Source organism: Equus przewalskii, chromosome 2 (assembly GCF_037783145.1).
Source record: "Equus przewalskii isolate Varuska chromosome 2, EquPr2, whole genome shotgun sequence".
Taxonomy (NCBI): Eukaryota; Metazoa; Chordata; class Mammalia; order Perissodactyla; family Equidae; genus Equus; species Equus przewalskii.
Genome location: NC_091832.1, coordinates 87,638,995 through 87,665,752, shown reverse-complemented (window position 1 = coordinate 87,665,752; position 26,758 = coordinate 87,638,995). Strand labels below are relative to the sequence as shown.

The window sequence follows — 26,758 nt, the reverse complement described above, 5'->3', positions numbered from 1 at the left end:
TGTATAAGGCTCAATAAGCAAAAAGAAGTTGAAATTGGAATGTAATCAATCAAAGAGTGAAAATGCTACTAGTTTTAAATTACAGAGATAAAGGCAGGTTTTATAATGATGCTCTTTAAAGAACAATATCCAAACAAACCATGGTTACTATGCTCCTTTAGCCTCAAAGATGAATTTCCAGGGGTCAGCCCTGTGGCCGAGTGGTGAAGTTCGCACGCTTTGCTTCGGCGGCCCAGGGTTTCACCGGTTCTGATCCTGGGCACGGACGTGGCACCACTCATCAGGTCATGCTGAGGCGGCATCCCGCATGCCACAAGTAGAAGGACCCACAACTAAAAATATACAACTGTGTACTGGGGGGCTTTGGGGAGAAAAAGGAAAAATAAAATCTTTAAAAAAAAAGACGAATTTCTAGGTATTAAGAAAGAAGAGTTATGTTTCTCATCTAAATTAGAATGTTTTCTCTAAAAGTCTAGATTCGGTTTACCTGTATCAAATGGAGATTCATCAGAATTTGTTCTATGTCATTCACTTAGGTTAACAAAGGACTTAGACAAGATTACTGAAACACATAATACATATTCCAGACCCACAGGAATTTAATGATTCAAAGAAGAGAAGTCCAATCTGTTCTGTTCTTGTTCCAGCATTGAAAGCACTGTATAATTAATTTTCCCTTGATATTCTCCTACCCTACTCAAAGGAACCAGAAAGATACTCTTTCTTACTTAAATCCTCTGTAATGTAATTTAAATTTCATTGGCTAACTCCATTTTTAAAATATAAATTAGGATTAAATTGCAGCAGAGTTAGAAATGAATTTTTAGATGTTGTGACTGAATCATTTTCAGTTCCCCAGACCTTACTACAAATGGCTCACCATCAGTCATCCTATTAGCATCACCACCATTGGTTAAAATATCCAAACATCTATCTACACTTAATACTAGATTGGGAGCAGAACCAACAAATGAAGCATTCACAATCCTTACTGTCCAAAAGCTGCAATATCATGTATACTTTATAATTAAAAATACACTTTCACTGAATTACACTTTAATGTGAAACTCTTTGGCTTTAATTAAGAGCCATATAAGAAAATGAGGAGGTTTTTACATTTTTTGAAACAAAAAAGTGTTGAGCGTCTGTTTTCTCTCTGTGTTTATTCTTTAACTATAAAACCAGGAGGGTTTGTCCTAAGGGTTAAATGAGGTAAGCTATATAAAGTACTTGACAAAATAAATATTTTTTTGTTTGCATTCCTTTGCTTTTTAGGGTAAACCCCATAGCATCCCTTTCAGAAGTAAGAAAGTAGTAAGTGTGCTTCATATATAATAATAGAGTGGAACTGAGAAATATAGGATAAATCAAGGAATATTTCATGAGAACCAAATATATATTTTAAAGCCTTATAAACATATAATCATAAATACAACTTATAAGTCCATATTCACGTGAACCATTCTATACATTGAATTATATGGAAGTAGTGGTGATAAATAAGAGTGGTTCCCGGGCCAGCCCTGTGTCTGAGTGGTTAAGTTCACACGCTCCACTTCGGTGGCCTGGGGTTTCGGCAGTTCAGATCCTGGGCACCGACCTAGCTCTGCTCTTCAGGCCATGCTGGGGCAGCGTCCCACGTAGAGGAACTAGAAGAACCCGCAGCTAGGATATACAACTAAGTACTGGGGGGCTTTTGGGAGATAAAAAAAAAAAAAAAAAAGAGGAAGATTGGCAATAGATGTTAGCTTAGGGCCAATCTTCAAAAAAAAAAATTTCAAAAATCAAGAGTGGTTCTCTCCTAAAAGGATTTCATCATCATGAACCAGCCTAGCATCAAGAATTAGGGAGGTAGACTTGAGGGTGAGCATCAGGGTTTCTCTCTTCCCAAATATTTATTTTAATATATTTTGTTTTTAAATACTAAAAGTTAAAAAGGAGTATCCCAATTCTATCTGGCCTCAAATTGTCAATTAACAATAACAACTCAGTAACCAAACCTTTCAATCTTGGGCAGAATAAATCAAGATAAAACTTGCCCTTCAGCACTCATTCTGCAAATATTTATTGAGCACCTATTCTGTGCAAAGCTCTGTCCTGGGTTCTGGGGACACAGCAGCAGAGAGAGAGACATGAAATTTATATTCTAAAGGAGAGGACAATAAAAATAAATATTGCTTTGGTTGATTTTTGTTTTGAATATACTGTATGTCAATTGGTAATAAGTGTTTTCTAGAAAAATCTAGTTGTGAAGAGGGACAGAGATTTCTAGGGTTGGGAAAAGTGCAATTTTCAGTAGTACAGTCAGGAAATTTGCAGGAGAGGAAAAAGTCAACCCAGTGGAAATCTACTGAAAGGCAGGAGCCTGAGACAGAACCTGGGACCGATGCTGAGACAGGAAGAGCCTGGGACAGAAGCTGAGATAGGAAGCAAGTCAAGAGCCTAGGACAGGAAGAGCCTGACACAGGAGCCTGGGACAGGAGCCTTTCTCATGTGTTCAAAGCCAAGAGGCTAGTGAGGCTAGAGAGGAATGAACAAGAGGGCAGAACGTTGCAGATGACGTCAGAGCAATAAGGGGGTCATCAGAGGCCACTGTCATGACTTACGTTTGCCCGGAGAGAGATTAGAAGCCATTGGAGTGTACTGAGTGTGATCCAACTTATATGACCTAACTTGCTTTAAAAGAATCTCTGTGGCTGGTATGTAAACACAGAGGAACAAAGGTAGAAGAAGGAGATCAGTGAGGAGGCTGTTGCCATAATCCAGGTGAGAGATGAATGTCTGCTTGCGCTGGAGTAGTAGTGGATGTGGAGGGACGGCTTCAGAATCTGGATGCCCTGTGAAGGCAGGCTTGTGCAACTCTTTCATAATCTTTAGGCAAGTGATCTTCCTGAGGATATATGGAAAAAAAATATGTATACACACATGCATATATATATACACATACAAATACATTTATATACGTATATACACATATACATAAATATCTGCTAGGCAATAGGAAGTAAGCCCTTGTAATACTGTGAATTAACATATTATATTTCTCTCTTCATAGGTGAAGTTTACATTCTATCAAGTAGCAAAAGTATGACCCAGACTCACAATGGAAAACTCTACAAAATCGTAGATCCCAAAAGGTGAGGTTTTTTGATATTCCTTTAAGTCAAGTAATATTCTCCTCCAAGTTATTCCGGTGCATTCAAATTGGTGAGAGACGAATTACAGTTAGCAGTCAACAAAGATGAAGACTTCTGCCCTGTCCGTATGCTAAGTGCTGTCCTGAGAGGCCCTCCAGCGCCAGTCTCTGGGGCCTAGACGTGACCACGCTGAACTTCAACAGCCTTATTGCGATCACACATTCTTGTCACCCTTGTCATCAGAGAGCAGCATTATATTTGTAAAATCAGAGTCGTCCGCTAAACGCCAGAGGACCCCGATGTGTGAGGCGGTGGCTTCAGCACTCCTGTTGGAAGCAATAAACCCTCCTTTCTTTCGAGAAAACTGGAAACATACCAGCATAGATTACAGCTGCTGGGTATGATTTTTGTTAGGGAATCAGGATAAGTTATTCTGGCAGTTCAACATCTGAGCCTCATTTCAAAACTGTCTGGAAGCTCCCAGCTCTCATGCAGGCTTCCGTGACTAAACAAATGAAAACTGAAGGTTTTCTTATTTACCTCAGCAAAAGGAGGATTTGAATGTTTTAATCCTTTAAAGAATATATTTATCCCACCCCGCTCCTTCTCACTCACCCCATCACAACTTCAACACACACACAACTTTCACCTTACCTTGAATTATAATTAGTCAGTTGTTAATTTCATGGATAAAATCGGAACTATCAAAGCTGCTAAATTTATGTACTGTCACATAGATATTAGTCATAAATTTAGAAACAACTATTGCAGGACTGAAGTACCCTCACAGGTAGGACTATTGTTGAACACCAGTAGTTGTCAGGCTGTAGCTCCACCACGCTGTGAGTTTCACATTCTTTCTATACTAACTTATCTTCATGAGCCATTTGCAAATTTAAATTCCCAAATTTCAAGTCTCTTTTAGAAGAATAAATTCTAATAATCTGAAAAGTTTGCTAAAAGCATTAATTTCATTCCATTTTAAAAACATCACTTGTAACTTGTAAATTGTGTATGTTTTTCTGAAAAAGCCACTGACTAACAAAATGGAGATTCTTGTCCTTTTTCCATATCACAAAACACTATCTTTCCTGAGAAAAATATAGGCTGTCATTGGTCCTGCAGACCAAAAAGAGGAATAATCAATTGTGGATGGTCTCTCCGCGGTGTCACAGATACTCATCCATCACACAATGAGAGCTTTCCTTCTCTATGTAACAGTACACATTTTCTTTCACAATTAGAGAAGTACCCATATATATCCTGTAGGAGTTCGTTACCTCCTTGATTATGAAACCAATGTCCTCTTTGTGAAAAGCAAAGTAATGAATGAAAATAATAGACATTTCGGCAAATATCGAAGTTGGCAATATTAAGGACAAATATCAAACTAATGTTAATTCATAAACTAGCAGCATTCTAATGATTCATAATGAGGTCTTAGGGATTTCACTCAGCTCTAATGCCATTCATTTCAAAGTAATCGTTGTTATTCCATTATATTCATCAAAGTTGATATGCTTTTGCCAGCTTCCTGGTAGTGTTATAATTCTCCCTCCTCCTCACAAAAGTCTTTTCCTCTTCATCTGGCTTGTTTAGTCTGTTGGTGGTGAGTTGAGGTGAATTTTACACCTTCAATCCATTATTAGTGTCTAATTACCAGGGTGGCCATAAGGGACCTTGGCTTTGTGATCTTAGGGCCTCCTCTCGTAGGGTGGTCTCAGAGTGACATACCTGAAAGGCCTGACTTCTCATTATGGTGCCTGTTTCTGGTGAGTTGTGTCATGTGTGGGGCCAGGGTTAAGATTTGTGTTTGGTTTTCAGAAGGTGGGGGGCGTAACAGAGTCCCAAAGTCACCGTCCTTGTACACAGGCGTAGGCATAAATTTCAAAATTAAACTGACTATAAGAAAACAAATGTTTTCATAAACATTTGTTGGGGGCCTCATGCTGTTTCGATTTGGATGCCAACGTTCATTCTTACAGCATTTCTCCCTAGATGATCTGAAGTTCTGAATAAGCAGACGCGTTAGTGTACGTGGACAGGATTATTTTGGAAACACAAGCTAATTACTAGCCTGGCAGCATTCAGGGTGTCTGCTTCAGAGCAAAATTGTTTTTCTAAAACTTCTGAGGGAGAATTTGAAGAGCCTCATCTTCTGAAAAAATAATATATAGACATTTCTTGTTATATCAAAAATCTAATTCAAATTAAAATCTTAGGTTATTGTATTCTTGGGGAGGAGCCCTAGACTTGTTAGAATAATGTTTTCAGAATGACTTTCAAACATCAATTGACGTATGGCCCTAGAAGAGAATAATAACAAATTATAAAATTTTTATATTCTATATTACGTGTCATAGAAGTTACATTCTTACTCACCATACGATTTATGTTTTTCCTGCTTTTCCCTAAACACATGCACACTCACATACAAGAAAGATAAGGGAGTTTAGAAACCATATGCAATATTCTTAAGTCATTTTTGGCAAGAGCAAATGAGGTTCCAACATTGTCACCTCAGTCTGTAAGGACAGTTTGCTCTAAGGCTATATGTTACATAATCATTTATGTAAGTTTAAAATCATTTGCAGTGTGCACCCTTGTCAGAAAAGAATGGCAAGATAACTTATTATAAAAATCAAATGCCATTATTTATAAGGAAAAAAATGAAAATTTATTAAGAATATAATCAACTTTCTCTAAAGCTTAACTAGAACTCAGGAGTTATTTAAGGAAAAAAGCAGAAAAGAAATGAATTTTGCCTCCATGTTAGAACGTTGAACACACTTCAGGAATACCTTCAGAGGCGGAGCAGTTGCATCTCATGGCAGAGTGGAGTGAAGATCAAGTCAATACCAATTCCCCAACTTGCTGGGCCAACTTATTGGGTCCCAAGAAATCTGTGTTACTGGGTTCTGCATGCCCTGGTGTGGGGAGCTCCTTCAACCAGCAGTTCCAGAAAACAGATTTCAATACATTGAGCCCAAGAGCTGGGCAATAATTTTAGTTTCACTTAGTTGTGCCATCTGAGACTAGTCAAGACGAGGAGCGAGTCTGTCCGGGTAGGACAAGGAGTCAATTGGTCTTGTCTCTGAATGCTTCTTAATGTGGGACCCTGCACCTCATTTCACCGTACTGTGCCCCATTGCCCATCGATAAAGTGTGGACTTATTTCTGCGGAGCTCTGTGAAGATAATTAAGGAATATATTTAAAACGTATTAAACTCTTTAGTATTGTTGCTGTTCATTCCATGCATTCGAGAATTATTTTCAGGTGATCTCTCAACTTTTAAGGTTGTCTTAGTTCCAAACTTGGGATAAAGGTGTGCATGGAGCTTTAAAGAGCTCTTAATACCTAGTGTTCAAATGTCCAAGTCATGCATTGGATGCTTGCTGTTTATTCAGTCTTTTCAGAATCAAACAAATGCTCCTGAAGGTGGAAATTAAAGAATTCTAACAGAGTTATGAACTCTCCAAGCTTCACTTTTTTTTTAAAGATTTTACTTTTTTTCTTTTTTCTCCCCAAAGCCCCCCAGTACATAGTTGTATATTCTTCTCTGTGGGTCCTTCCAGCTGTGGCATGCGGGATGCCACCCCAGCATGGCTCGATGAGCAGTGCCAGGTCCGTGCCCAGGATTCGAACCAATGAAACACTGGGCTGCCTGCAGCAGAGCGCGCGAACCCAACCACTCGGCCACGGGGCCAGCCCCTCCAAGCTTCATTTTTATAGAACACAATTTTTTTATGCTATTGACAGAGATTCAGTTGAACTTAAACCACGTGATCTTTTTGTGATTCTGAAACATTTCCAGGGTTATTTCTCCGGGAATTTGTAAAATAAAATTATTCTTAATCATGTTCATTTAATTACTATGTCCCAGTCTTGCTATATTTTAACATATTGCCTATCTGCTACCCAAGCAAGTCACACAGACCCTTCCCTTAGGAGGTCTATAAATTAAAAATGCAAATTCCAGGCTCGAGAGGTCATCTTACAGAAATGTTGTATCCCTGAACTCCTGTGTGACCAATATCAAAAACTGCTCCTCGTGCCTCCACCCTCCTTCTCCCTTCAGTGGCCCCACTTGCTGCTCTTTGTTTATTTATTTATTTTTAATATCTTCATCCTGCTCTTTATTATACTGGATGCTGAAGAGTGCTTTTTTTCCAAAAAAATCACTTCATAAGAGGAAATCAGCTCTGTTTAACCTTCACATATGTCTCAGGGAGCCGCAGGCAGCTCTGCCATCCCAAAGAAAGTCATGCATAATAGAGAGGCTTTAGCCCAATAAGCCAGTCTAGTCCCAATTCATCAGTCAAAGTTTTATGCAAGTGGCCCCCCTAGGTTGATAAATCCCCACAGTGCCTGTTGACCCAGCTGCCAAGTCCTCTTGCTGCAGGCGCTGTTTTCACGGCCACCCTGACAGTAATACAAACTGTTTAGCAGCTCCATTGACCTTTCAGCTATTAACAGGGACACAGGCTCCACTAGGGACCCGTTTTCAAACATGACAGAATTTCTTAACACTGGAGGTCATGAACAAGTATATGCCCTATAAAAATCCATTCAGCATGGTGGATTTGAAGTCTAAAGGACAAGGAAGCATGTTCCACATTTTTGCTATTATTATCTTTCTACATACCCAATATCTAAAAATGGATATATACTTATCAGCCAGCTTATATTTTATTCTTAATGTCCTATATTTTATGTTGTGGTGCACAGCACCTTTTTAACTAACAAATCCTTTCTAAGCTACCATATAGCATCTGAAAGGTTAAAGATATGTTACAAAGTCAAAACTTCTAATGAATGGATGAGCGTGCATATATAATATAGAGCAATGGCCTAAATATAACTGGAATTTTATTCATACCTTACCAAGATTTGTGATGCACGTATATATACACACACGCACTTAAACATACTCAGGTATTCCATACAGTGCAATGTAGAGGCATCACCTATTTCAAAACAAATAGAAAATATTATGTAATAATTTATTTTAAAAGTTTTATCTAAATGACTATGTTGTTTAAAATGCTTATATAAGGCTTCTTATGTGTATATCCTATTTCCTGGAGATGAGACATATGACCACAGCATTCAAAGGAATTTTCTGCTTTATGTTATAGTCTCTCTTAAACTATCAATTTTGAATGTTGGAATATCAGTTCCTGGAGTAATTATACAGATTGCTATGAAAACTTGATTGAATTTCCACTTATAAATGGCATTTGTTAAAACATAAAATAGAGAATATGAATAATTAAGAATATATTCTTCAAAATGAGAATCATTTGTTAAGACTCAAAAACTCTTAAAAGCTTTTCTTTTTAATTCTTATGTTTCTCCCCCTCCTGGGACAATGGTGGAAGTCTGATATTATTAGGCCTTCTAAATATCTTATACTTTTATTGTAAGGCAATGTATCATCCGATATTGCAGTACTTGAGATAAAGGTAGATTTAGTCTTGCATAAAACAGCCACATGAATGTCTAAAAGATGTTGTCTAGAGGAAAGTGTACTTTTTAAAGAAAACACTGCATCTTAGCATCATGTTTTTTGCTAATTCATTTTAGTCAAGTTAAAAAATCTGTTGCGTACTTGAGTTGTTTTTGTCAGTATTGATAAATGAATCAAAAAATGTAACATTAAAATTTGGGAATTTGTGGGGGCTGGCCCCGTGGCCGAGCGGTTAAGTTCGTGCGCTCCGCTGCAGGCGGGCCAGTGTTTCGTTGGTTCGAATCCTGGGCGCGGACATGACACTGCTCATCAAACCACGCTGAGGCAGCGTCCCACATGCCACAAGTAGATGGACACACAACGAAGAATATACAACTATGTACCGGGGGCTTTGGGGAGAAAAAGGAAAAAATAAAATCTTAAAAAAAAAAAAAAAAAAAAAAAAATTTGGGAATTTGTCACTCTAACAGTCTTCAAAGAGAATTTAAACTGACATTTTTGTGTTCTTTTAAAGGACAGAAACATTTCAAATTTTTACTTCCCATTTAAAGCATTTAGTGATATTTAAAATTTCTGCCTTCATATGATATAAAATTAATACACTGGTAGATTAATATGCAACTTTATAAGTGGGAAAAGGGTGTTTCTTTTTGGATGATTTCTAAAAGAAAAATCCTGTAGGCTTTAAGTCTTTTGAAACATGTTGTAACCAAAGTGTTATTTAAAATACCTATTACAGACGTTTCTTATTTAGTGTCTAACATTTTTGTCAATTATGGTTTATGAATTAAGTTATTAAGATAAAAATTGATTTTGCACATAAAATTCTGAACAGAATAGTTTCCTTCTTTATATTAGGAAGCAATGGCACTGGCTTTTTTATTGTATCTTAATTTTCCAGTTTTTATTTTTTTAATCCTATCAAAGTACAATTACACTCCAAGATTAAATCAGGAGATTTAATCACTCTACAAGTATCTTTTGCACGTCTCCTGTGTTCATGATATTTTATTATGTGCTATGGAGGGAGAATATAAATGGGAACTTAGTCCCATCCTCTAAGGAGCGTATTCTCACTTTAAATCAGGAGATTGCTCACATTATCAAAAATGTAAATAATATTTTCTAAGATAAATAACACTTTGGGACAAAAAACTTAGGCCAGAACATCGTACATTATAAATTGCTGAATTAATGGTCCAGGAGGCTATGGTTACTGAGGTGGGCAAAACTCACCAGGATTTGGCTTCCTGGTCCAGTGTGTTCTGCTGCAGTGTGATTTTCCTTAACACTAATTAGCTCAGGTATAAAAGAGAATGATGACTGCGTAACATGCAAATTATGTAGCTTTTCAAGCAAGAATAGCCAGAATTGTAAGAAAAGCAACAATCCCTCAACCCGGCTGTTGCACATGCAGAAGGAGCCTTTTCAGCTTAGTGTTAAAATGAAACATAAGTGCCTGCACTGGGTTTCCCTCCCCCAAGAGGCATTCCTCCAGCCTAGCCTGGCTCTCTGCAGGTTGCACTTCCTCCTGAGTTCAAAGCTTTCCTTGCATCGCCATTTTGTTTTTGTGTGTTTCTAATCTCCCCTGAGGCCATGTCCAGCTACTGCCAACCTACTCACAGGGTTGCACAAACTCTCTCTAAAGGTACCAAGTCTTGTTTTTGTTAGTGCTTTAGTTACAAAGTTGCACAGATCTTGAGGAGTCTGTCCCAACCCTATTTTCCCCATAAGCCTTTTATTTTTAATATGCGATTTTGTAGAACACGAGAATTTTTAGGAGCATTTTTAGGAGCATGTACATTGAATTAATGCAGAGACACCTATTTTTCTATTTCACCTCTAATAATTAGACCGGTTTCTGAATTTAGGACATTGCAAACAATACAACAAACACCTAAGGCAATTTAATAAAATTGGCTTTATCTTTTTTTTTTCCAAAAGCATATGACAGTATCATCTAGTTGTATTAAGCATTTCTGCTAGGTTTGCTCTTTAAGGAAATACATAACTTTTCATTTCCTAATTTTCCCATGAAAATACATACATTGAATTAAGCTGATAAAGTTGAATAAAGGAGATCCACACACCCTTTGAGATACTTGTGTGTTGTGGTGGTGGTGTCTGGATAGTGAGATTAATAGGACCCGAAATATAGGTGCCTTGCTCCCTTTTTCTGAAAGTAAGAGGAGCAGCTGAGTGGAAAGACAACTATGCTAGGAGAGAGTTTCAGACTACCTGTAATTAGCTGTAGGAAAGCCATTTAAACTCTTCGTTCACGTTATGATCTTTTAAATTTGGAAATAACAGGACCAGCCCTGTCTCCATAAAGAGGAATATGAAATTACTGGAAAATGGCTTCATTATTTGCTTTTATCTTTAACCGTAGAATGAAATTTAGCAGATACCTGTGAAAGTTCTGATAACCTTATTAGCACTAGGCAGCCAGATCCATGGCTCACTTCACCAGATCATCACCTCCTCTGCCCACTTTGAGTTTAGTGCCCATAATGCTGATCGACACTATTTCTGAGTGAGCATGTGCTCAGCATTTAAATCACACACCTCAAAATGAAGACAGCATTGATCACTGAGGAAACAGCCGAGGCCCAGCCCTGTTTTTTCAGCATGTTTCAGACCAGACTAATGCAGTAGTTTGAGAAATGATACATAATGTACATAACGGCAGAGTTATTCTTAAATTTAAGTTTTCTTTCCCTTTATTCCAATATCGGGGTTTATTCCAATATCGGGGTTACTCAGGACATACATAAAAAGACAGTTCTGCAGCCTACATATGATATAATGTCAAGTAAGGCATTCCTTAAGAATAAAATGAAAGCAGTAGGTCTTAAAACATTCAGTTTCTTGGTCTACCTCAAATAGGACTCGAAAATACTGTTCAGAAATGTGTATTGCCATCTGCACTGCCATAAAGCCCGAAATGAGACCAATATTGCATGGTTACCCAGAAATAGATTCCATTTTCTCTGTTCTCCTACCTGGAATATGATTGTGTCATGAATGTATAACATTCCTCACAGCCAAATTGAATTCGTATAATGGATTATCGTTTTACTAGCTGCTACAAAATGGCTATGTGTCGTCACAAAACATGCTGTAAGTCCATCGGAATCCAAAATTCTACTCCTCCTGGGTAAACTGACGCTGAAAAGAGGAATGTCAACATGAGCAAGAAGAATTGAGTGAACATCTAAACTAAGGAGAATTATCCAAACTAAAAGAAAAAAATCAATTTGTGTGTTGACCTGAGAGAAAGGCACTAAAATGAGTATATAAAAGATGGCACAGCACCTGTCCACTCATGCTTATTCCTATACAGATGGGAAACAGTAAAATCTATCCCATCCTGAGAAAGTTTCCACTTTCTTGCCCTTTTTTAGGTAAAAGTCCTGAGTAATGATTTTAGAAACAATGTGTTGTTATGGATTATCACTGTATATTAAAATGCTTACAGAGTGAGGAAATTCCTTAAACCGTAGAATCTGCAGTGGCTTATGAAGACCACCACCTCGTGTAGAGGCGAGACTCCCTCCAATTAGAAGATTTCAGAGCATTCTGTCCTTGGAAGCTCCTGGCCACACTAATTCATGGTCACGTTAAATGCTACTGGCTAGGAACTGGTCCTAATTTAGAGCAGTGCCTCTCAAACTTGAAGATGCGTGTGAATCACCTGACAAACTGGCCGAAGCGCAGACTCTGATTCCACAGGTGTGGGGAGGGGCCTGAAACTCTGCATTTCTAACAAACTCCCCACTGAGGCTGGTGCTGCGGCTCTAGGACCTCACTATGCGTCATGTTTTTCCTACCTCATGATAATGAGGAAAAGCAAGGAAGAAAAATAGTTTTGCAAAGGTTACAGTTGCTAGGGGCTCCTTTCCATGTGTCCCAAAGTGCATATGGATAAAGGAATCAGGCAGTTCTTTTTTGAAGAAGAAGAAGATTAACCCTGAGCTAAGTACTGCCAATCCTCCTCTTTTTGCTGAGGAAGACTGGCCCTGATCTAACATCCATGCCCATATTCCTCTGCTTTCTGTGTGGGACATCTACCACAACATGGCTTGCCAAGCGGTGCCATGTCCGCTCCCAGGATCCAAACTGGCAAAGCCCAGGCCACCAAAGTGGAACTTGTGCACTTAACTGCTGCGCCACCAGGCCAGTCCCCTTTTGGGCAGTTCTTACACTCCCTTCCTCCGTTAAGTGTGTTTGCATGTTAACGGTGTCTCCATGAGGATCAGGACCCTGTTTTGTTCTTATCCCTGCGAAGAGCACCGTACTTGCCCAGGGAAATGACTGGACTTGAAGAGGATTGAATATGTTGCTTTTGCCCTCAGAAAGTTCTCATTTCCTTGGGGAAGGGGAAAGGGAGATAGGATAACCCATTCCTTAAGAGAAGTGAACTCCTGTAAGTGATGGGCTATGTTTTATGTAAATTTTCATGTTAAAGGATCCCCAGTGGAAGAACAGTTTAAAAAAGGAGAGGATTTACTTAACATCCTAAGTGAGACATGTTATTTGTCAACTTCATAAAAGAAAAAAGAGGTTATTTTCCTCAGCATTTAAGTAAAAATTTAAGGAAATCATGTTCATCTATGACGTTGAGACAACCATACAATCTTATATAAGCTAAAGTAAAGAAGCCCAAGTATGAATAATTCCATCCACAGATAGATAAGCATTTACTAAATCTTAGGGAGAGAACAATTTAGAATTCCCTCCATAATCTAAGTTTCCACATTGTTTGAATGTTTGGTGAAAAGCAGTCAAAGCATCTAATTGGAGACACAGCAGGGAAACAAGAATCAGATCCCCCACCCTGAGGAATTGCACTTCAATACCCCAACCTTCTTCCTCATCCCTCATTCCTTTTGCCAGCGCACATGAATCAATGCCCCTACACTTTGCCTCCAATAGGCAACATCTTCTGGTTGTTGTTTAACCGATGTCACCTATCTTCTTGATCTAAATAGTAGCTTCCCTTTAGATGTATCTGCTCAGGCATGAGCCATCTTGTTGAGTAGCATGTGAGCCAAGTCCCTGCATATTTGGCATCACATATAACCTGTGATGTATTTTTGACTCACTCTACTGCTGGGTCTCTTTACTTGAATGAGTCAGAAGGAGAGTGAACAAGTGAGGAACAAATAGAAATTGGAAGAATTTCAGCTGCCTGTAAAATTTGAAGAATACCTGTTTACTGAATTCTACTTGGTAAATAATCATGGCCTGTGACTCAGAAGAGCTTCATGGCTATGGAAAAACAGCTCTTCTACTGGTAAAAAAAAATGCCACTATTGTTTCACAAACGAAATAAGAATTTTATATGCGGGAGAAATAGAGCAGAATTGGTTTGTTCAAAACAACAAGAAGAAGGTGAACTTCATGCCCTCTGTTTCCTTGGCATAACCATTAAACTTTTTCTCCACTTTATCCCACCCTGCCCTTACTTTCAGAAAGACTCCCTTAGGCAACACATGGAAAATACTTGTTACTGTTTTCTGAGTGAAACTATGGAATGCCTTAATGACCTTTCACATAAATTGACCCTTTCTAGATTTTAAATAAGAGGTTGAATAGATTTAAAAGAGTTTTCTCTTAAATTTTCATGTTAGTTGCAAAAAACAGTCCTTTCAACATAGAGTGGGACTTTCGTTGGAAGGAGGAGCTAAAGAAGTCACTGTGTGTTTTTAATATGGTTTTGAGCCAGTGTAGAAATAGCCTGAGGTCAGGCCCCAAATTATTATCACTGTTCATATTGCCATAGGGGCATAACAAGATAACCTATCTCAAGAAAACTGGGTCCACAGGGCCGAATTATTTGCTTCTTTCACAAGGCTATATCATTTACCTCTTGTGGTGCTTTTGACCTGTAATTATCACCTTCTTTGTTATGGTACTTAAGGAGTCCAACTGCTCTGGCCATCCTAATGGTACTGATTTGACTGGTGATGAAGTGTTTGTTGACATTCCTTAACTGAAAAGAGCCTTCTCACACACTGTGGCACAGGTAACAGTGACGGATAGAGGCGTACCAGTGCGCATTTGCTCCCAAAGATTAGGTAATAAGCAGTTGTGACCATGATTCCAGCCTGACCCAGCTTGTCTTATTTCAAAAACAGTCAGAACCATAAAAATCTTCTGGAGGCATCTTGGTCCCTCTGTAAATGATGGCAATTGTAGAGCAGTGAAAACAAAGTCTGACTTTTTACTTGGCAGATGAGATTTTTCTGTTTGCTACTATTTAGCATTCTTTTTCTTTAGAGCAGGACAAAATCAAATCATAAAAAATGTATATATATCTATATATACATATGTATGTATATAAAGTCTCTCCATATGTGGATCATTTTTTTGCATAAAGGGTTTAAAATTTGAGTCAGTATTACACACACACACACGTATATTATAATGCCCTTTCAAGAAAAATCAATCTGAAAAAAGTACCTCAAAAGAAATGTAAAATTAAACCAAAATTGATTCGCAAGCTTTTTTAGGCTAGAAGTGCTCATTTTGATGAATGTCTTCAGCCTGGTGATATTGCCAAGTATGCCAATAACAAGTGAAACCTACCTCAGATATTATTCCTAAAAATTTCTGTAGATCTAAAAAATAAAAAGATTTTAAAATATCTCTATATTTTTTTGTTTTAAAATTGTAATTACTAGAAATTCTTAACTACCAAAAATAGCAGTATAGTATAATTACATTTTGAATCAATGAATTCTGCTCATGATAAAGTTTCTTAAAATGTTTAATATGTTCCCTTTGGCTGAAAACTGGTTAGTTTGTTTCCTCACGAGTGTGTTTTCTGTTCTTAGAAAGTTGTCAACCTTTCTGAGTCACTTAAAAGAAAGGTCTCTTTCGAAAGCAAGAACATGCTTTGTAAGCTACAAAATCACTAGATTTCATTCCAATATTGATTTTCCACCAAAATATCCTTTGAACGGCTGTCTTTTGATGCAGACCTCTAATGCCTGAGGAATGCAGAGCCACGGTACAACCTGCGCAGACACTGACTTCGGAGTGTTCCCGGCTCTGTCGGAACGGCTACTGTACGCCCACGGGAAAATGCTGCTGCAGCCCGGGATGGGAAGGGGACTTCTGCAGAATCGGTGAGGATTTCTGTTCGCCCCGGGAGAGACTAGGCCTGAGACAGCCCTTAGGAACGCAAGAACCTAACATCAGTTATTCCTTCTAGAACTCTCTAGTGTTCAAAATTGTTCAGACGTTTACAATAATATTAATGCTCAGTCTGTTTCTGAACGTGTAAATGAAACCTTTCCCATTTTCCTAATGTAAGTGAACTCATTTATATGAGTTAATCATAAACATAATTGAGTCCTTTCGCAAAGTAAAAAATGAAAACAGCAGAACTAGATCATCTCTACGGGCTCTCAGTCCTGGGTTTGAGATTTCACACCAGCCAATGACTTAGTGTTCGCAAAGCCTCTCTCCAAGTGCCAGCATTTTCCAGACACCCCATAAATGCCCTCCCTAACTTTACTGTTTGCTTTCTTGCTACAGTGCACTAAAAACAGAGTTTTTCAGTGGGTGTTATTAAATAAAAGAGGAAAATGCAATTATCTAAGAGGCATATTATGAGATTTTTTAATTCTTTTCGCCACTCCCCTGTGAGCCATCAATTAGGTGTGCAGCTGCCGCGAGAGAGCAAAGGAGATTTATTCCAGGGTTATTCTATCCGTCAACTTGATATTTCCTCAATTACTTGCAATGATATTTAAATTCTGCTTGGTGTGAAAAAAGAAAATTTAATACATTTAGATACGTAGAGTTTAAGAGGTATATGTTGAAAGTACATTTTCAACAACCATCATTACATATGACAACAAAAGATTTTGACCTCTTCAAAGTTCAAATTTTAAAGCTATTTCAAATATTAAAGTATGTCTTGCCAATGAAAATTAAAGTCCAAAATCAATATTTAATATTATTCTTAATTTGTAAATGCCATTTTTCTTTATTCTAAACATGATTTGCTTCAAAAATTATAACCATGACTTATTTGCTTTATATATTGTCTAACAAAAAGTAGCCAACATTTAAAGTCACATGTACAGTATACATTTTAAGCTCAAATTGCTTCAGCACTAATAACATTATGAGATTGATTAATATTATGCTTACAAATCTAGGGAAAAGCTATCATAAATAAAACTCAACAGAAATTAAGTAATTGTTATTTAAAAGAAATGCTTACATTTTAATTGACCTAGTCTATCTCCCTTTTTGTTAGTGGACAAAAAAAAAAATGAGAATCAGTATTCGAGTACAGTAATATTCTAATTCCTGATAATATATCTTCCTTCTGCTTCCTTTGATGCCTGACAATATCTCTTCTTTCTGCTTTTATATAGTGTCCATTCTGTTTTACTCCTTGCTTTGCATTTTGCCTTACCTCTTAAGTCACCTCAAGTCATCAGATAGCAAATATTTACTGAGTGCCTTCTAGTAACAGTATGTTTAAACTGAGGGTAAACAAATTATTCTGAATATAGGTGCCATTATACATCCCATAATAGAGATTAATAATAATAATGTGATATAAATGAAAATGGACATTCTTTGAGATAACATGAAGTTTTGTTTCAATAACGCACTTTAATCTTTGCACTAAATCAGTTTAAATAGTTTGAATACATAAGCTAAACCAGACTATTTTATAAAAGTAATATATTTGTGGTATTTTTGACCCAAGCAAGAACTTTATTCATATAGTCACACAATTTACTCATCTCCCTCGAATTTAAAGGAGAAAATAGTCTATTTTCTTTCCTTTCTATGTGTCAGCCACAGACCGCTGGATTCTGATTAATGCATATGAAAAGGTTACAATAACCCTGTTCCCTGAAAGTATAAGGACGTGTATTCAAGGAATTTGGTTCTGTCTAAAGTGGCTGCACACTCCAGATTTATTCTATCAGTAAAAGATAATTAACTTATATACCCAATTTGATCTCTCCATCTCGTTTTAGCAGTAAATCTTTACATTCCCTACTATATTGTAGTGGTTAAAAATTCTTTCATGAAGAGATTCTGTGCTGCAGAGTAACCATGAAAAGGATTGCACAGAACTTCTTTCACTGGCCAACTGCACTGATCCCACAGAGGGGCTTCAAAGTGTAATCAGAGATGAGGCATATGCTGCACACCCTCTGGGAGCAAGCAAGAGGAGGAATCCACCAGAGTCCACATGGTGGATACTCCACCTAACCAAAATTGAAAACTAACCATTCCTTGTGTTGCACTGGAGATGCTCCAGCCGCTGGGCCTCCCTCTCCAGCCGCGCCCGTTCCACAGAGAGGTCTTACCCTGGAGAAATGGGAACAGTTTTGGAAGGCCCCCTGTTGGAAATGCCCTAATGGATCAAAGGTTTAAAAGAACTGAAATCCTCATTTTAAATAGAGTCTGTTCCACGAGGGATTGAAATTGTTTCCCATGATCTCTGCTTCTCTGGAAGTGTCTCCCATTGTCTGCTGATTTCGGGCCCCCAAATAACTGTGGGTCTGAAAGCCTTCTTTTCTTCTTGTATTTATTATCTTTCAGATCATTCTGTGACTAGATTCCTCCTTCTTTCCCTCCCTGCCCTTCCTCATCAAATATTTGTTGACCTCATACTCAGTGCTGTTTCTGACCTACAGAATGAGTGTGTGATTTTATTGCTCTTTTTTCTCCCAGCAAAATGTGAGCCAGCATGTCGTCACGGAGGTGTCTGTGTTAGACCAAACAAGTGCCTCTGTAAAAAAGGATACCTTGGTCCTCAGTGTGAACAAGTGGACAGAAACATCCGCAGAGTAACCAGGGCAGGTATTCTTGATCAGATCATTGACATGACATCTTATTTGCTGGATCTAACAAGTTACATTGTATAGTTTCTGGGACTGTTTGAATATTCCTTTCCAATGGGCATTTATTTTTTATCCTGTCATTAAAAAGAAAGACTGTTATCCTGCTACACACTCCTGTGATTTCATTTTCTTTTATTAATTTAAAAATAATTTTCAGAAATGTGCAGATCCTATGTGTGTATGTTGGCACATTGGTTCACATATGCACATACACACACACACTCACAACCCTTATACCCGTGGTTGCATAACAGATGGGTTTTAAAAATATATATTTCCTTGTGTGGAGTAATTTACGCAAAAATTCCTTTGTAAATTGATAGTGGAATTTTTATGTCACCAGAAGAGATTATTTGACTTCCCAAGAATTTTCTGTCTGTAATAACTAAAGTCAACTTTAATGGAGTTTTGAAACATTGCTGTACAATCTGATGGATCTAATAAAAAAAGGCAATATTTTTATATTAAAGGACTATAATATGAGAGAATGTTTCAGAACTCCCTGATGAATTTCTAAATGGGCAACTTGGTATAAAATTGTAATCTTCATTTTTATCAATGTATCCAATTACAGAATGTTACGCACTTACCTTTTTATTGGCAGATAAGTCTTGTTACCCTAGCTTAATCTCAAGATTGTTTTCAAGTGTTTTATAATTAAATCATAACAGCATACGTATTCTAAAACCAATCTTCCTAAAAGGTCTGCTTTTATTGTATATTTTATTTAACAATAGGCACTGGGTTTGTGTTACATATTTATATTTTTTATTTTATTTTTATAATATAGACATCACCTAGATGAAACACCTTTACCCTGTCCTGTAAAATACTAAAGTTACATTTTTCACCAACTTAATTGGAATGAAGGGGAGTGAGAAACAGTCTTTAATGTGCTGTGGATCTAATCTAGCAATGTATCCTTGTGCCAACATGTAATCATTAACGACGGATGAAAAAGCAAGAAAACAGCCAATCCTTATAAAATTCCAGCATTAAACATTTGTAATGTGCTTTTCACCATAGCAAGACTGTCCGAGTATACGTAATTAGAATGTTGCAGATTTCAGATTGAATTGAACCTCACTGAGAAGAGCTCACTCGTTTTGACAAATCTTGGTTATGTAAACTGTCACTTGTACAAATTTTTAATATAATAATTCTTGCCAAATATGACTTTTAATGTATATGTTCTTTCAGAACTCAATGAAAATCCTCTTTGGTTAATGTATGAATAAATTTTCTGTAAATGTTCTGTTCAAGTTTTTAAAGAAATGCCATGTTCTGATTTAAAACTGCAAAAAGTCTGATAGACATTTGTCTTAATGGTTTTCGAGGCCAGCTCTCTACGTTTAGGTTATAAGAAAATTATGCGGCCTCTTTGCACTACTGAAAAAACACCTACTCATGACATGCGCACACCCACTATAGGTTGTCCTTCTGTAAACATCTGTTCTTCCAGAATCTAAATTGGAGAGTAGTATAGATTACACAGCACAGGCTGACTTTCCAAACCTGCTCCTTACCTTTAGGAATATGAGCCTCAATTAAAAAAAATAAAATCTTGTAACTAGTATTTCTCTATTGTTTTAAAGCGAGAGATTTGCAATTAAAGCACAGTGAGCATTTATATAGAAACCACAACGTAGAAAGGTTGGTTAAGTACACTGCTCTTGTCTTCCATATATGATTACTTAAGTTTCAAGTGACCTCATGCCAAATGGAAATGGGTTGAGAAATCTTGGTTCAGTGCTTAGTGAACAATAGCCTGCATTAAAAAGTGCATGCATAATTTTGCACAATTTAGATTCAATTGACAGTCTATTCAAAGAAGTCTCAGGATTAAATGAGCATGGAGACCAAATTGCCCTCTTACCCCAGAAAAGGGGTGGTCCTTTCTAGTCAGACTAGCACTTCATTGGCCCAGCAGTGTGACAAATCTTGCAATGAACCCTGCAGTAGCCTGCATCTGTAGGTTAATAGCAGTCTTTTGTCTCCGTTGCTTTCTCTTCATAGCCTTTTTACTGAATTCCATCACAGAAAGTTTTACAATTAAAAAAAAATGTCCTGACAACCATTTTTGTAAGTGGACCTTACCATCTAATCGTCCCTTATTCAACGTGGGTGACATTAACAAAATGTGAACTTCTCGTGAGGGAGCCAGCTGTCTAAATCTGTCAAATTGTGCAGTTTTATTACACATTCTCCCATTCATAGTTTCACTGAAAACAATAAGGATACTGCTATATATTCAGCAAAATCTGAAAAATCCAGCGTTTCTTCTTACATCCTTAATCTTTCCATTTCTTCCAAAAGAATCTTTCCAAAAGAAAAGGTGTTATATTGCCGTGAGTTCTCCAATTTAAAAATGTCTATATTAAATTGACCAAGCCCAGATTGTTTTATACAGTCCTTTCCCAAGTGAAGAGTTTCAAATGACTTAGAAAAACATATGTACCCCAGGTGTCATTGTTTATTCTATTGTGAGTCATTAGAATAAAAGACCAAAATCTTCTAAAAAGGAGAGAGCAAGATCCATGGATATTAAACCCAAACAAAAAAAGTAAAGTTGTTGGAGTCATTTCTTTATGTTCTTAGGAAAGAAGAAAATAGCAAAGGCTAATTGAGGGCTACATATTTTAAATGCAGTGTCATTTCAAAAGATCCTTTGACCTTTCCTTTGAAGTAGATTTTTAAAATATGTGACTGGAGAATTATCTTAAAAATTCATGGTGAGAGGCAGGTAGGAATTGGTTGAAAAGTATGAGCTAGGGAAAAGTTAATGTTTCAATACACAAATGGCAACATCTCCTTGGTTCATAAGGCACACAATCAAAATAGAAGAAAAATGTCCTTGGTATGAATGCAGATGTATGAGATAAAGATTAAACAAAGAAATAGGAAGATGTATATTATTGATTTGTCCATTCTAGAGGTTAAATTTTGGCTGCCAATTTAATGTGAAATGCTGTTATGGTAGTTATAAAGAGTTGGAGAAAAGCTTTCTACCACTGCTTCTGCCACACTCTTGTCCTGGTTAATAGAACTTTGTTTTCTCGCCAATTATTTAAGGTAATGAGAAGAAAACTGAATTGGCACATGATTACAGTAAAAAGAAGGGAAGAGTTAAGAAACTTGAGTGATGGCAATAAAAAGTGCTTCCATCCATAACTTTTCTTCTTAGAATTTTGTTTCAATGTGGCTCTTGTAAAATGTATCTTTTATTTTATCACAAAGAATACTCAGTTTTCTCAGATTAATGGACTATCTCATAAAGAAAGAGCGAAGAAACTTACACATACAACATATACACACAACCTAAGTAGAAAACCATTCTCCTTTCGTTTACATACTTCAGAGCAGGCACTTCTTCTCTATTTCTTTCTTTGAAAATAATTACATAATAATGTACTAACAATGTTTAATGTATCTCTTTTCGATATTGTTTTTATCTCTGAATCATAAACTATACAACAAGCCTACTAAGTGTAAGACATGAGGTTAGATGCCACATTTAGGGTCTTTCAAAGTACACATTAATTTAAACTTTTATTAGTCTAAATTTCTTAGTTTTGACATATAAAAGAGAAATGAAGTCCAAATTTTTAAGAGGAAAATAAGATATACCATAGGTAGTTGTATTGATTTATCAATAAATTAAAGTTTCTGAGCATCGCCATAGAATAGTACCTATGATAGCTATCTTTCTCTCTCACTCTCTTGTCTCTCTCTCTACCTCTCTTCTCCCCCTCCATATATCCTTCTTCCTTTTAACCTTTCCCTTCTCCTCTATTTCTATTGGTTTTGACTAAACAGACATGTCTTCAGTACACCCATAATGAATATGTCCTGGGGTAGGGTTGCTACTGATTTTGCTGGTTATGATCTTTTCTTTATTTTCCTGAAAAATGCCCTCTCCTGGTGTCACATTTGCTCAGACTCTATATCAAGAAGAACAGTAGACAAATATGAACATATTAGACTGATCTATTATAACCATTTGAAAGAAATAACCAAAAGCATAAATGACTGCCAGCCTGGATGCTCCAGTTCAACTGGTGTTCCATCATAGATACAGGAAAGACACAAGGAATATCCCCAGTCAAGAGCCTGAGCAAACAGTAGTGAAAGTTAGTAGCTAGTTGCTATTCAATTAAAAACCATGACTATGGACTGTCTTTTGAAGAAGATTATTCCAAATCTATGAGGATAAAATAAGAAGTAGTTCCCTCAATGGAGACTTCAGAATCTTCTTTCCCCATCTCTGGGATAAGACTTGAACTTGCAGAGAACTCATACCAAAATTCTATGCCCAGAAAATATACGTATTTCTATATTACCCCCGGGAAGTTAGTGGGCCTATTATTGTGAATGCTGGCGATACCTTCAGAAAGTTCCTCTTTAGAATATCCTAAAGAAATATATGTTTGCTATCTTCCCTTCTTTCTCTTTGCTACATCAACACAACTTAGTCATACCTCCAATAATTAAGATGGTGTCAAAGAAGATGGGAAACTTAAGAATAGAAGCATTTTGATATTAAAAATATTAAAAACATGACCATAGAACCTGCCAAACACTAATCCTAGCCAACTTCAACACTTCTTTCTCTTAAATGTGTCCTCATAAGTTTTGGAAATTGCCTTCAAATGGCTGTTTAGGAGAGTAAGATGATGCCTTCCTGAGTGCGTGAGGGAGTGTTACAGCACCGTTTCTTCTCAATCATATTGGTAGTTTCTGTGCTGCTGTGGAGAGGTTTATTCATTTATCAGATTAGCACTTTTCTTAAATTCTCATTAAATATGAACCCAAGACACACTCATCATTTACCTTGCTTTCCCATAACCATTTGTGTAGGTCATATATAAGTTGGTTGAAAAAACAAAAAATGAGTGATGGATTCCTTGTATCAACATAAAGCCTTGGGCCTAAAACCTGTTATTGCTTTTTTTAGCCAGTTACATAGTGATTTATAAACCAAAAAAGAAGTATCAACTCAACATAGAATTCTAGGTTACATCTCATGTATATCACAAAGTCAGACGTCACGTTTCATTCAGGATTTTTTTTTTGCATATGTGCATTACGTATTAGTTAAAATCAAAGTACAAGTATACATATACAAGCAAATTAACATAAATGTATGGTGAGGTATCACAATTGACTATAATATTTTCAGTTAAAAAGACATTTTAGCACATAGGATAGAAAAAACAACATTCACAGTGATGGGAAATTCATAATGGCTAAATATAAGATCAGTTTTGTCTTCACAGCTAGAAACTAATTCTTGTACATTTCCTTTTGCCCTAAAGAATAACTAGCCAATAGTTTCCATTCACATGAACAGTGTGTGGTCAGGTTTGGCATAGTATGTGCCCAAAATGTATGCTGGATGTTTCTTTACCTCGTATTCTTAAAATCTGAGACATGACTTTCCTAGAATAAATTAAGATTTCATGTATAGTAGAATCTGTTTCATAATACTATTTTGAGAAGTTGAATTGACAACTTAGGAGGTATCAGATATTTCCCTTATGGCGTTACATTCATAGGACATTTTTGGATATGCATTTCACCAAGAACCATGTAGTAAAAAGATCAATGATACTGAAGTACTATGGAATTTTTGAAACCTGATTCCCTAGGACACGCTAAAGAAGACTGTTTATTTAAAAGAAACCCATCTAATTAAAATGAAAAAAATTGTCAAATCATTATAATTAGTAAGCATAAGAGAAACCTGAAAAGAGACTCTGTGTCTTTCTAGGCTTTATCTGTGATTAATTTTGTCCAGTTTTAAAGAATGGTTAACTTTATCATTGTTCTAACATGTTTTGGTTTCCCTAGTTCATTTTCGTTTAGGTTGTGGACAGGGCAATCTGTCCATACCCTTACTCGTGGAAAATACCAGAACGAATCCTTGCTTGAATTTCTGTTAATAAGAGGCAGAAGGCTATAGGAACAAGTAGTAAAAACAGGTACACTTGTAAGGGAGCAGAGTTAATATACACTAGTTGGGATTTCTACAAGTGTTCTTCTAAAAAGTAACACACAGTCATTAGCTCAAATAATCCCTCTAAGTTTGAATTAATCTGACTTATTTAACCAAGTTATTATAATCTGCCGTTCTCTTTGATCGCTCTATTATTCAGCCATCCATCCATTCATTAATTCAATAAATATTTATTGAAGTGCCTAGCATGATCATGTGCTATAGAAAAGGCAAGGACGTTTACAGTGGGGGATTGTGAGCCCAGTGGATATGATGAACATGTTGGAAGCAAAAGACAATAATCACACTCAGTGAGCTCCATTCAGCTCATTAGAATCCAGCAATAATAGTACAGATGGCCTAAAGTACGTTTGTGTGTATCTGTACGTGTGCACACACCCATGTATATATATTTATCTATCTGTACAAACACTACATATGTATACACACTATCTATGTAATATATAATATATGTATAATGCATATAAATTCTAACAAGTGTATTTGTGTTATCTTTAAAATAGAACAATTGTATCTTGAAGTGGTAAATGCAGAGAATTGGTGTTTATTGTTGATCTGTGGATTTAATGATTTTTAGGTGAAAAGGATGTTTAAGTGTATAATTTCTTTTCTTAATTTAATATATTTATGTAAATGCATGCCTGAAATTTGGTTAGATTGGCTGTGTTTTGTGTCCTTTAACATGATCAAATGTATTAAACTTTATCTTATGACCTGATGTACATGTGCTATTTTAAAATTCTTTTTTATTTTAGAATTTAAAATTTTTTCCTGGGGCCAGCCTGGTGGCACAGCAGTTAAGTTTGCATGTTCCACTTCAGCGGCCCGGGGTTCAGATCCCAGGTATGGACCTACATACTGCTTGTCAAGCCATGCTGTGGCAGCCATCCCACATATAAAGTAGAGGAAAATGGGCACAGATGTTAGCTCAGGGCCAGTCTTCTTCAGCAAAAAAGAGGAGGATTGGCAGCAGATGTTAGCTCAGGGCTAATCTTCCTCAAAAAAAAAAATTTCCTAAATATTCATGCTAATTATATAAACACTAATTTTTAACTATTCCACACCCACACTACTTCTTCAAAATATTCTTGCCTTTTGTCATTTTTCACGTTCTAATTTTGAAGTTTTATTCCCCCAAATATATGCCAATGTTAAGGATCAGTTTCACTGTATACATATATTAGGCAGCCATAAGATGTTACATTGATTTAAATTTACCTTAAGCTATAACTTAAATCTGATCCTTTCAAGTAAGCGAGAATTAATAAATGAAGAATATGAAAGAGGAGTTGAGAGTACTGAGTGCCCAAAGTGAAGGGAAGAATCATGTAGAAGGGGAGGGACATGAGGAAAGGTGATTGCCAATGCCCCAAACTTTGCTGACCTTCCCATTTTGCTTCCAGTTAACCGTCAAGAGTTTTTGTATAAGATCAGATCTGCTATTTTGAACATGAATTTTAAGTCTGCCAATATTCTTTAGAAGAGCAAAATGCTTTCATCTAGATCTTCTTTCTGGATAGAGACATCTCTTTGACTCATTGAAAGGAAAAGCTATTTCTGTATGTGATGATTATTTCTAGGAGAATAAAATGTGTTACGAGGTGCTTATTCAAAGACACAGTCCCTGAGCTCAGATTATGGTCTAGTAGTTTTAAGTTAGGCAAAGTGACACCATGAAAAATGTCCTTTAGCCATTCCACAGTGGCCTGGGAAGCCCCAGAGTTCCCCTTCAGGCAGTGCCTTTCCAGTCCTTAGCATCTGTCCCTGTAGTTTAGTCCCTAATCACCCTCTTTCTTTCCTGGGCTGTCTGGTCTCTCCGACCACATTATAAGTCTCCTGAGGGCATCTCTTCTACGTTTTGAATCCCTGACAGACCAGGAACCCCTGCATACTTGACACAAGGAAAATGATAATAATATGTATAGACAGCTTAGAGATGGAAGTGGTTTCTTTCTCTTGCTCATCTCTCTGGATTCCTTCACTGCCCCTTGATTAGCTTCTCGATGGAGAACTGTCCCAATGGAAAAGGCCATTATTCCCACAGTTATCGCTAAGAATTTTCATACCTCACATTTGTACTTTTAAAACTATCAGCTCCAGTTTGTCCAGGAGTCTGACAGCTAATGTGAGAGAGAGTTCTATGAACTTGCTTCTTTTCATTCACTTTTTTTTTTTAGAATTCTTTAGACTAATGTACTATTGCCAATGGAAGTACAAGTTAAAATAGCAGCCACACTTAGTGTCTTA

At 36.8% G+C, this 26,758-nt stretch overlaps 1 protein-coding gene across 3 annotated transcripts in view; it reads left to right on the top strand.

Moving 5' to 3' along the window:
* The window catches only part of HHIP (hedgehog interacting protein), a 90,311-nt gene extending 65,082 nt beyond the window's left edge, over positions 1-25,229 (top strand). Inside the window, exons 11-14 of one of the 3 annotated variants that reach the window (XM_070608906.1) lie at positions 3,056-3,137; positions 15,593-15,741; positions 18,326-18,450; positions 19,286-25,229. In XM_070608906.1, coding sequence (XP_070465007.1) covers positions 3,056-3,137; positions 15,593-15,741; positions 18,326-18,450; positions 19,286-19,300 — 371 coding nt within the window. In that variant the 3' untranslated portion in view covers positions 19,301-25,229. Of the gene's footprint in view, positions 1-3,055; positions 3,138-15,592; positions 15,742-18,325; positions 18,646-19,285 lie in introns of those variants that run through there. The other 2 variants (XM_008524790.2, XM_008524789.2) reach the window with 2 other exon arrangements.
* Positions 25,230-26,758: the final 1,529 nt, after the last annotated feature.